Below are 12,210 nucleotides of genomic sequence, written 5' to 3'. Positions count from 1 at the left end.
GACTAAGTCTGGCTTTGAACGCCCATTTGCAAGCGAGGATTATATGAGAAGTTTCTCTGCAAGTATGATGGCCCCTTCATCGTGTTGGACCAACTGAATGACGTGAATTACGTCATCGCCAAAGTCACCACAGATAACTGCCGATCCCGCAAGACACAAGTTGTTCACGTGGCTCGCTTGAAGCGCTGCCATCTTCGATCTGCCTAATTTTCTCGAGGACGAGAATAGTTTGCCCGGGGGAAATTGTTACGCCGCGTTGCGGTGCACTAAGAAGCAGCAGCAGAAGAAGAAGAAGCGAGGCGCGCGCACACTGATCCGGGTTTCTGAGCCGTGTGCGTCCGTCCTTCATACGACGTTCACCTGTATTAAAACCATTTCATCCGTTACAATATAAATTAATTAATTCATATGGTATGAACGCACTCGGCACGGCAGTCGAAGTTTACCAATGTTTCCTCATCATTTCGAACTGCAAAAAAACACAGGAAAAATTTGGCACCACTGCCCGTAGGTGGTGCAAGTTATTTTAGAACCTTGTGCTAGGCATCCCTCATAGGCCACCCACGTCAAGCCCCACAAAACAAGACATAAAAGGCATGTTGAAACTTGAAACATAAAAGACGGGATAAACATCAGAGCGATGTACAGTCGAACCCGGATATATCGAACTCCGCACCACGCATTGGACGCCCTTCCACAAACACAATCGCATCACCCTCGGCCGTTTGCCGCGTGATGTTTTCAAGTCGTGTGGAAGGCATGAGAGGGCACAGTTCGGCGACAGCTGGTGTAGGGCAGCGCTGCGCCCTTTCCCCAAAGGCGCCCGGGGCCTGCGGTGATCGCTGCCATGCGTCAGCAAGTGACGTTAGAAGCCATGTGCGTGAAGGAACCAGAGGGAACCAATGCAGCCGTGGCGTTTGGGAGGGAAAAAACGCGACAGAGCGAAGCACAAGGGTGTGCCCACTCTTCTCCGTTCCTTCCTCTCTTTCCCAGTCTTCGTTCGCTGCAGCACACATTACTCATGGGCAGACAAGCCAGCTCAGCCTGTGGCAGACTTTTTCTCCAATGTGTGTTGTGAACGCTCGGCGCATGGCGACTGACCTGCGATGCGCGTCTTGTGTTGTCGTACTACATGTGCGTAACCTACGGCGGCTGCGGACGCTAAGAAGCGGCAGCGTTTTTTCTTTTTTTGCAGAGTCGTGCATCCTTGCCATTGTGCTGATTGGTTAGTTACACAACTTTTATTTCTATCAGAAATGGGCGTCCTTTTCCCCGGCCCGCGTGCCAGGGGCCGGGGAAGACTGGGAGTTGTGCGCCCGCGGATTAATGTGCGGCGTAGCATATGCTATGACGGCTGCGGACGTAAAGAAGCTGCAATCTTCTTTTTCTTTTGCGAGAGTCGTCCTTACTTGTGCTGAACGTGCCGCGCAGCGTAAGCCATGGCGGCTGGGGACAATAAGAAGCGGCGGGATTTTTTTTTTGCGGGATTCGTTTATTCTTACATCTATGAATCAACGAAAGCACGCGGTCAGTTGCGATCATGACATAGACTTTTAGCACTGTTCGCTTTAAACGGCATTTGCAGCTATCACGCTTCCAGTGATTTTGTGGCAGTGGACTACACCCGCCCCAACTACACGCAGCATGATAAATCGCACCAGGCTTGCGTAATCAATCCATCATGGGCACTCTGCCAAGTTCACTTCCTGCCACCGCAGGATCTATCAAAAGTATATTCAAAAGAACACGCCGTGACGTTATTGTGGTATCGTCCTTTTGGTTCAGAAACCGAAACCAAGGTTTGCGCAGTGGCAGCACCACCGTACTCTTTCTCCCGTGCTGCACCCTCTCTCATGAATTAAAGTCTCAGTCTGTGTTTGGCTGTCGTGGAGTACGGCTGTCTGTTTCTTCCTGCACGCCGCAGTTCGGCGAGCCACGTGGTGTCCATGGCAGCCCCGCCGACACAACAGTTATCACTGCATAGCATCTTGGCGCACTGCCAATAATGAGCTGTGGATGCGAGGGTCGAAACTGAGAGACGCGCCTCCGAACGCTTTTTTTTTTTTTTTTACAAATTCTCGTGGGCAAAAGTGGGGGGTGGGTTTATTAAGTGAGTGGGTTGATTACGCGACAAATACAGTATCTTTTTCCCACTGGCAAGTGGCGTCTCACGCAGATTTCTGTATATCGAATTATCGATATATCGAACTATTTCGCGATCCCTTTCAAGTTTGATATATCTGGGTTCGACTGTACTAAGCTTGGTTCATCTCCAGGGATGATGATTGATGTCACATGACTCACATCTAATTTCCTTATCAAAAAATTTTCATATCAAAAATTGCGGACCGCAGCATTCATTGATTAAGGGGGGACGCGGGCTTCAAAAGTCGAAAAATCGCGAAAAAGTCTGCTTTTCAAGAAGTACATATCTCGGCTGTGTATGCTAAAACTACCTTTTCTATAATTATAAATGCCTAATTCATTATGAAACTGCTTTAAATTAAATATACAACTGGGCGCGGCAGCCCCAGAGTCGCGAGCGAACGGCAGAAGTACCTAAGCTTCGCGCGCGTGCCATTTCTCTGCCGCTGAACCGAGCGCCGCCATCTTGGTCTTGTTTTGTTTGTGAATGCTTGCAATTTTCCATGGTGCCTTCACCGGCGGCATAGCAGAACCATGGCTTGCTTGTGATTGGGGGCCTCACAGGGATTGTTGAGCTTCCCGCGTCTCGAATTTGGGCTGTGATTGGACAAAGTGCACGCTCCGTGAGAACGCGGGGGATCGCACGACTGCTATTGGTTGCTGCATGCGCTGACGTGGTGGCCCCTCCCCGGCGCGTCGTCTGCTCTGGCTGCCTCACTGTGCTGGCTTTCTTTGTGCGCTCGCTGAATCGCTTCACGTTTCACTATTTTTGAGATCGCCGTGATCATCGCTCGTTACGGATTCTGGTGATGTGTTTTGAAGGGTTTTGTGCACCTTGTGGATTGTCGCACGGTTGGCCACGATGTGCGCTAAGAAGTTTAAAACACTGCATACGTCGTCGTTCTGTGAATGCCGTCCGAATCGCGAAGTTAGCGAAGTGCATTGCCAATGGTCGCGGAGACGCTTCTATCAGTGCTGCCTCTACTATACCACTACTAGACCGACTGCGCTGCAACTTCCAACTGCGTATCTTTTGCGTCAACGTAAGAAGATGGCGTTTGAAGCGTGCCTGCTGTACCGACCATATCAACCTCGGCGATCTGAGCCTCCCGTATCGCATCTGTCATTGCAAGCGATAACGCATCGTTCACTGTTCGCATGGAAATGCATTTTCCGAGAGAATCGAGAAGGTGGAGGCACAACGTGCTGCAATGAAAAACAAACTTTAGATTTGAAAATGCTGTTTTAAACTTTAAGGGCCATTTTCTCAGAATGACTTTTTTTCATGGTATGGTTGCTTATTCCTGCAGTATCTCTGGAACTGCTAATAAATTCTCACCTGTTTTTTTTTAATGTGTGCCTGAATAAATTTCTGAGGGCAAGACAAGCTCATTTTTTCAAAACTGAGTCTGGAATTTATAATAAACAATCAAAATTAGGCTAATGCAAGTCCAATTAGTGGCACTAACCTCAATGCACTGCTAAAATTTTTCGGCAGGGAAATAAAAAAAAAAGGGCTCTGTCTTGCCCTGTGGTACCTATTCAGGAACCTTCATAATGAATTTCGTAGTGCCAACACATCTTGCAAGTTTTCCAGGCATGGTACAAGGATCTCATGTGAACCATAATGATATACTTCTGTAACTTGAGTACCAATGTGCACAGCTCCATGAAACTTTGCTTGCAGTTATTCAAATGGCTGCGCCATGAATCTACCCTAAACATTTCATTCAATTATCTCAAGAAACAAAAAAGTTGGTATTCAAAGGTAGCCTCCCCCACATAAGGGGGGACACGGCTCTTTGGCACCGAAAATCGGCCTGAAAATCGGATTTTCAATTTTTTCATTTTCGTATTCCTCGCACCATTCCGCATCTGCACGCAAATTTTCATCCTTATACCCCGCGTATTTATGAAGTTATAGCGATTAAAAAATGCAGTACCACACCCACTGCCCTTTAAATTGTGGACAAACGACACCCAATTTCGATCGCCCGGCGCATGAGAACTACGCGCTCCACCGCGGCGATTTTGGTCTCGTTCGAAAGCGCGCGCTTTCGGCTTATTTTTTCTTTCGGAAAGCAACCCTGTGCGCTCCGCCTTCCCCATAAAAAACAAACAAAAAGATAGCATGCAGCGCGCGCTACTATTGGCCGGTTAAGGCACGTGATCAAAATGGCGTCGTTTGGTTGGTTCCGGCAAGCTAGCCCTGAAATGCGGACTCCCAGTGACGCCATTTTGTCTTTCTGCCGACCACGCTAGTGCAACGCGAGAGTCATGCCAGGCGCGAAGAAGTACCGCTCTTTGCACAAGTTCGGGCGAAAGCAACCAAAGAAACGCGTTAAGAATGCGACTTCGTTGCATACTGTGCAAGAAGCAAGTGCCAGTGCTGCGGGATTGTGTGACGATCACGTTGCGGGCGGCGACGCTTCTCCGATTCCGCTGGACAACGGCGCCGTTCTTCGTGCCGACTGCAGTCGTGTACGTATTGATACCGCGCCTGTCACTAACAGTGACATAACTCAAGTGAGTGCCCGTGAGCAGGCTACGCTTGATAGACTGGTATCGACGCCGGCGACGGCACGAAAGACCGCGCTGTTCGCCGATGCAAGTGGTGCGTCCGCAGAGTCAGATGCGGACGGAACAGCCTCCTATGCGGTAATTGACCTCAGCATTGTGAATATCCTTCTGGATGCCGTGCGGTGCAAAACGTGTCGTGGATGCGTGCGTTTAATTACCAGCGACCGGAGCTATGGCCTCGCCGTAAAACTGATCGTGCTGTGCGACAACTGCGGTGAGATTGCGGCCGAGTGGAACTCGCGGAGGGTTGACGGCGAGAAAAGGTGCAATCCTTTTGAGCTGAATATTCTGGCTAGTCGAGCAATGCTGTCGACCGGTAACGGCCAGACAGCAATGAACGATATCTTTTCGGCGATGGGGTTGTCGCGGCGCGGGATGCACAACAAGACGTTTCAACGGCATCTGAAGAACACACAGCAACCCGCTGCTACCCGAGCCGCCACGACCGCTATGGCACAAGCCGCGCAGGCAGTGGCGAAGGTCTACGATGACTTGTGTTTTGGGCATAGGGGGAACATTGCCGTGTGCTACGACGGCACATGGATGACGCGCGGACACTCATCACATATAGGCGTCGGTGCCGTGGTGGAACTCTTCACTGGTTACGTGCTTGATTATGTGGTGTTGTCAAACTTTTGTCTGGGCTGCGAAATTGGTCCCAAGCCAAACACTGACGGCTACGAACTTTGGAAATCACGCCACCAGTGCCAAAAAAACACCAACTCCAAGGCTGGTCAAATGGAAGTAGAGGCTGGCAAAATTCTGTTTGAAAGATCTCTGCAGCGCCACAACATGCGCTACACAACCATGCTATGCGATGGGGACAGTCGCACGTTCAGTGCTCTTAAAGATGCTGCAATCTATGGCTACATTGAAATAGTCAAAGAGGACTGCATAAATCACGTGCACAAGCGTATGGGAGCAGCTTTGCGCAACCTCTTGCAGAGACACAAGGGTGCAGGGAAGCAAAGTCTTGGCGGCAGAGGAAGGCTGACAGCTGATCTAGTTGACAAGCTGGCAATATATTATGGCCGAGCGCTTCGATCAAATGTAGGTGATGTGGATGCCATGCAGCGAGCTGTGATGGCGACATATTACCACATCACATCTACTGATGACTGCCCCAAACACAGTTTGTGTCCTACCGGTGAGAAGTCATGGTGCCGCCACAACGCTGCAAAGGCAAAAGAGGAGCCTGCACCAAAGCACAATTACAGTCTGCCAAGAGATGTGGCTGATGCTGTTTTGCCTGTTTATAGTCGTTTATCAGAGAAGAGCCTGCTGCAGAGGTGCATTCGGGGGAAGACCCAGAACTCGAACGAAAGCTTCCACTCGGTCATCTGGACCTTGATCCACAAAGAGCGGCACTCATCACTGTTTGCTGTGGAAGCAGCCACAGCAGAAGCTGTGCTGCGCTTCAATGCCGGCTGCAAGCATACAGCAGCAGCAATTCTGCAAGAATGCAGTACAAATGTGACAGCAACTGGGTCCAGGAGAGCTGAAGAAAAGGACTTGCACCGTAGCGTACGTTCTGCAAAGAAGCGGGCGGCTTCGCTTGGCGTTGCTAAAACAGAAAAAAGAAAACACCGCGACAGCATCCACCCCGACTATGCTCCTGGTGCATTTTAATAGCATGAGGTCTTTGAGGTTGCCCTTCCTGATTAAATTCCGTGAGGCTTGAGTGCTTCCGACAATCCCCCAATTTTGGTAGTGTTGCATTTTTTAAAGATCAATATCTCTGGTCCTGTTCTTGCTATTGCTTTAAAAAATTTTTTTCTAGAAAGGGAATCCTGCGAGTCTCATGAAACCAAGGTAAATGCAGTGACGACAAAAGAAAATTTGCTGAGAAGGTTATGTTGTCTTCGGTACCCAAATGGAATTTTCCTTTCAAGCGTTTCCTATTGCGTAACTTTGGCTCAAATTGGCATAGGCCATTAATTTTCGCTTCAGATCACTTTCCACCTGTTTCTGATCTTGTTGACATATCAATCATTGACATAATTTACACCTACATGCTGTGAAGTGTTTTTCCTCGTTTTCTCAAAACTGCAATTTTGAGGGTGCTGCAATTTTGGAGGAGAGATATCTCTTAGTCTATTTGTGCTATAGCTCTCATTCTTGTCTTGTTAGAAAGAGAAAACCTTCGACAGTGCCGTAGGACAAAAATATGTACAGTTATTATGCGGCAACATTTACAGAATTAATTATCAATCTTAGGTGCCAACCTGGGCTTTTATTCATAAAAGTTTGACTTATTGTAACTTTGGTTCAAATTCTTCTACCACGTTAATTCATGACTAGCGGCACTCTATGATCCTTCTAGATCACTCTGGCAGGGCTATTCTCCTCATGCCATAAAGTGTTTAGTAATTAACTCACCTCCAAACGAAGAACATGAATTAGGTAATATTTTGAAAGCTATTTCATCTACAAGAAAACTAATCAGATATTTGAAATCAGCATGCAAAAGTACATTAATGGTGCAAGTTTCAGTCAGATCCACCCATAAATAAGGAAAAAAGTTTTAAGAGGGGTGTCCCCCCATAAGTCTCTGTTCCTGAAGGCTAGCGGCTGCCTTCTGCAAGGTTTGCTACATTTTTTTTTTTCATCTTCATTTCTTCCGACTGCTTTTGCTGTAACATATTGGTCACTCTGCTTTTAATAGAAAGTTGGTCACCTTGTGCTCATTGTGGCCCCACCTGGATATGAATTATAAATTTAGGAATGGTTTACTTGTGTTCTTTGTAGTTGTTGTTAGTTGCTATTTTTCCCGACTGTTTTTTTCCCCGACACGTTTACTGTGGTTTTGTTCTGAGGTAATGTCATGGCCTGCTCCATCTGATGATCTGCCATTTCACCCACATTTTAAGTGGCCACACCTGTCGTCTGTGCCCCTTGTCGTTGTTCTTGGTTCCACGCTTATGTTTCTGCGATAAATTAATGATGTAATTCCTGATACCTGGCTATAAGCCTTAGAACCTATAAAAACAGCCAGTTTTCAATAGAATATTCAGCTGGCAGCTCAGCACCTGTCCTGCCGTCTATGCGTCTTCATTGTCGCCCTAACCCCATTCTTTTTGTGCAAGCCATTTTCCATCATGCTGAACTACAGTATTTGCACAATTCTAACGCGCACCTTTTTTCCGAAAATAAGCATTCAAAAATACATGCGCATTACCAATCGGACTCATAACGGTCTCAAAAACCGAAACGAAAACTCAATGAATGATAGCCAGCTGCATTGCCATCGGTATCAGCAAGCCATTTTGAGCCAGGTCCATCCATGAGAGGATCCATCGTTTCGATCGCCATTTTTCGCAAACGTTCCGTTTCGCTGGCGTACCCAGAAGCTGCGTTGGATTAGTGCACAGCACAGTGACAAGATGGAAAGGCAACGACGCTTTCATTACGAGGCGTCTTTTAAGTGGAAAGTAATCCTGTTAGCAGAAAAAGGGGGGAACCGGGCAGCATTCCGTGCATTAGATGTCCCAGAGACATGAGTTTGCAATGACCATTTTTGGTCGGTGGACAGTGAAAAAGAGCTGTCTTCCGACTCTGACGGCAAGTAGACTATGATGTTCCCATCTCGTGGTTATGTTCGTGTGTTCCGATTTGTGTTCTTGAATTCGATTAAATGTTTAGGCAACTTTCAGACGCTTGCTGACTGCGTCATTCAGTGTGCGCAGTAGAATCGGCACCAAGTTACTTTTGTGGTTTCCGGGCCTTAATATTACTGCGCATTACAATCGGAGGCGCGTTAGAATCGTGCAAATACGGTACCTACCCTGTGCAGATGTCCGTGGCCCTTGATCTTCGCAGCTGTCTTGGCAAGCTCTGGCCTCATCGTGCTGTGTTTGGGAGGATAACCCTCGTCCTCAATTCCAGGATTGAGTGTCTGTACACTCTTGTCTTGTTTACCTGGCACCTGCAGTAAACAAGATTCAAATGAACCATGTTTGCCTTGCATAAAATTATGAAGTCCCCGCTGCACATCAACTTATTCTGTCACATCTTACACACTAGACACTAATATTTAGGCCCACATGTCTGCCAACCTAGCAAGGTGAGACCCACCAACCCCCAGTTACTTTGGCTCGGTTCAAAATGGCCTTGACCCCGCAGAGGTGGCGCAGTGGTTACGGCGCTCGACTACTGTTCCCAAGGACGCGGGATCGAATCCCGGCCTCGGAGGCAGCTTTTCGATGGAGGCGAAAAGCAAGGTGCCCATGTGCTGTGCGATGTCAGTGCACGTTAAAGAACCCCAAGTGGTCGAAATTTCCGGAGTCCTCCACTACGGCGTCTCTCATAGCCTGAGTCGCTTTGGGATGTTAAAACCCACAAACCAAACCAAACCAAACCATCAAAATGGCCTTGGTTGGCTGCTTAGCTTATGCCGGATATTACGATGCGGCTGGAGATTCCTCGGTGCAGGTTTCACAAAAACAGTTCTTACGCAGACAGGGGCCACCTATCGGAAGATCTGGGGTAGTGATAGCACAATCGGAAAGTTCGGTCAAAACTCTGAAGTCTACCGGGCAAATCCGAAAGGTTGGAAGATATGCAGGTAAACTTTATACAAAGGCCAAGTTAAGCTGTATGCCTAGCTTTTTTTTTTTTTTTTTGCTTTCTCAAGTTTAATGTGGCTCCTTCCAAAGCCTGCAAGAAGCTCAGAACATCCTTCCTTTTGTAACAAAATGAATCAAATAAATGATGAAAAAAATAAAGTCACCTGCTAAACCAGTTCAATTTTCCAAGCGATAAAAATAAATTGACCAAATCTTCTGCCCATTATTAGTTATAGTAGAGCTCTTGAGTCCATCTGTACGTATTACTCTTCGAAGAACTTTAAAGTGATGCTGTCGGTGAGCTTATACATTGCCACAGGTGACCACACCATCGCAATAGCCTTCATGAGAAAGCCAGTAGGGAAGATGGTCATCATTCGTGGTGATCTTAGCTTAACTCAAACTTCTGCTCCAAGCGGCCCTTGAGGCCTGTTTTTCGTTTCAGAAAACAACCTCCACTCGAATCGCTCCTCCAGCGGCGGAGAAAACTTGAGCTTTCTCGAGAATCTCAAGTTGGCAACGAAGCTACCTGGGCTGCTCCTCGACCGCTACTCCACTTTAAACATGGCGGATGTACTATCGTTCGCTCGCTGCGTGGACTTCGTTCTACTGGTATACCAAGATTTTAATAAAAGTAGATACAACAAGGAGGCACCAAACCTGTTACTAAAGCATTGGCTGACAGTGACAACGAGCCGGAACTTCTGGCACATTATCGTTTTGCAGGTGCAGCCAGCCGTGGCTAGTCTTTTGTCATCCCTGCCACTCACGCCGAGCATGGATAATTATGATCAGCTGCAGACACCAGTGCTGTAGCTCATCATCGCATTATGCTTCTGTGATGCGGGCACATGTTGAGTTGTCACCAGATAACTAAACAATGCTTCAGAGCCTACTGAGTGCAGAGTTCAGGCGCTCATTTGAAAGCTAATGGAGGGCTTGCCAGTGGCCAGACTCCAGCAGTGGTGCGCTCCTTCTGTGGCTTGCCCAACACGGTGGCTTCCGCAGACGGCAGCAAACATGAAGGGGGAACAGCGTGTAGCATGCAGTAAGCTGGGGGAAGCGGAGGTGCTGTGGAGCTGTGTGGACATCTTTCCTGCACCCTATGCATCAATAAATTGCCTGTCACTTGAGGGTACGTAGTATGTCTTCGAACGTGTGGCACTGCCGAGGAAGCGTGTTGGTTTGCTGATCCTACGGAGGGATATTTGCAGTTAGCAAAGGGCATGGCTTTTCAAATACATTTTCAATTAGTCGATGACCGATTTTTCGGACTCTCGACAGACCACGAAAATGTCCGAAAAATCGGGCAGTCCGAAAACACAAATGCGCACTAAAAAAGCTCAATTTATTGCCTATTATTCACTTTGAGGCCGGAAAAAGTCATGAGTGCTTTTCTGAACCACGCTCCGCTTACGTGCTAACAGGTCCACCTGAATTTCGCTTGCATCAGCTCAGCTTGCGTCGGCTGCTCTGCTGCAGGTGAGTCATCATCGTCCTCGCTCTCAGACTCCACAAGCACTTGGCGAATAATTCCTGCATCTATGAGCCCAGAGCACAGTTCCAACTGGTGGTCCACGTCTGTGAACTTTGAAAACGAGAGGCCGATGAAATTTCGACACCAGCAGTGCGAAGGTCGTGAATGAACTGCTCACTGCCTGACAACTGCTTGACGACGCTTTCCTCGTCCAAGGCAGCCGACTCGTCATTCAGCACAAATCCCGCGTCGCGGAAGCAATTGCGCAGTGTTGTGGATGCTACAGACTTCTACGCATCGGCGAGGGTACTAAGTGTTCCAAGCAAATCGACAGAGTAGGTTTTCCCACTGCCAAGGCACACCACAACCACTAAACACTGAATCACAACACCGACTCCGTTGAGTGCCTTCTCGCTGTCGCGTTGCACGAAAAAAAAAAAAAAATCTTAGAAAATCCGGCAACAGAACTGAAGCCAATTCAATAAAATGCGAGCCACAGTAGCGACAGAACGTAGTTCTCGCATCAGCATGACCACGGCTGGGCCTACACGGCAAACACACAGAGGAACAGGCAGTAGAAGCGATTACGCTAAAAGAAAAAAAAAAAAAAAAGCACTCCGGTAGTGACGTTGTCCCGGAAACGGAAGCTGCTAGGCAAATATTATAGCCTCGATCCAGCGTGTTTAGCTAAGGAGCGGCACGCAAGGCCGGCACCGGTTTCGAGATTATCGAAGGAAAAAGTAAACAAACAAGATGGCGGCAACACCGCTCAAAATGTGCGGCAGTTGACCCGGCTGACGCTTGGAATGGCCGAAAAATCGAATAGCCCTCCTTAGAGTGTCCGAAATTTTGACCAGCGTAATACATTGACTTTATAAGGTATGTCCTGGGGCCGGGAAAAAGTCCGAATAATCAAGCATGTCCAACTCTTCAGAAGCATTTGCTTCTGAAGAGTTGAATTCAGTGTGCATGTGCTACAACGTGCAGCACACATGTTTTCATCGCTCGCCCCCTAGCCCTCCGAAGGAAAAAGGCAAAAACCCAAGAATTCACACAGTTTCTCAAAACCTACGCCATGCTCTATGCAAACTCTGAGTCACCAGCATTGACTATGTCACCAGTCTCCTGCAAAGGTGCTTTAGAAAGAGTGTCGGCTGTGAGGTCTTTCCCGGAGATGTATGTCACTTCGGCCTAATACCTCATCATTTGCATTTTAAGTCTTTGCAGCCGTGTAAGGTCATCAAAACTGTTTTGCATAAAGATAGGTACCAACGGCTTGTGGTCCGTTTCGAGTATGAATGACTTGCCGACCAGGTAGTCCTTGAACTTCCCGCAAGCCCAAATCAAGACAAGAGCCTCTTTCTCTATTTGAGCGTATCGTTTTTCAGTGTTAGATAGAAGTTGGGAGGCATAGGCGATGACTGAAAACTTACCACTGGTCTG

The 12,210-nt window shown here is 47.8% G+C and overlaps 1 protein-coding gene across 6 annotated transcripts in view; it reads right to left on the bottom strand.

The window, feature by feature from the left end:
• Positions 1-12,210, bottom strand: part of LOC146183333 (uncharacterized) — a 161,915-nt gene that overhangs the window by 32,550 nt on the left and 117,155 nt on the right. For all 6 annotated transcript variants that reach the window (XM_084609115.1, XM_084609114.1, XM_084609117.1 and 3 more), the window contains one exon: positions 8,510-8,650. In XM_084609115.1, the coding sequence (XP_084465241.1) occupies positions 8,510-8,650 (141 nt within the window). The remainder of the gene's footprint in view (positions 1-8,509; positions 8,651-12,210) is intronic.

The sequence above is a fragment of the Amblyomma maculatum genome, chromosome 7 (genome assembly GCF_055883805.1).
Source record: "Amblyomma maculatum isolate TAMU_Amacu chromosome 7, ASM5588380v1, whole genome shotgun sequence".
Classification (NCBI taxonomy): Eukaryota; Metazoa; Arthropoda; class Arachnida; order Ixodida; family Ixodidae; genus Amblyomma; species Amblyomma maculatum.
Note: the sequence above shows the minus strand (reverse complement) of the source record. Positions and strands in the feature narration are given on the sequence as shown.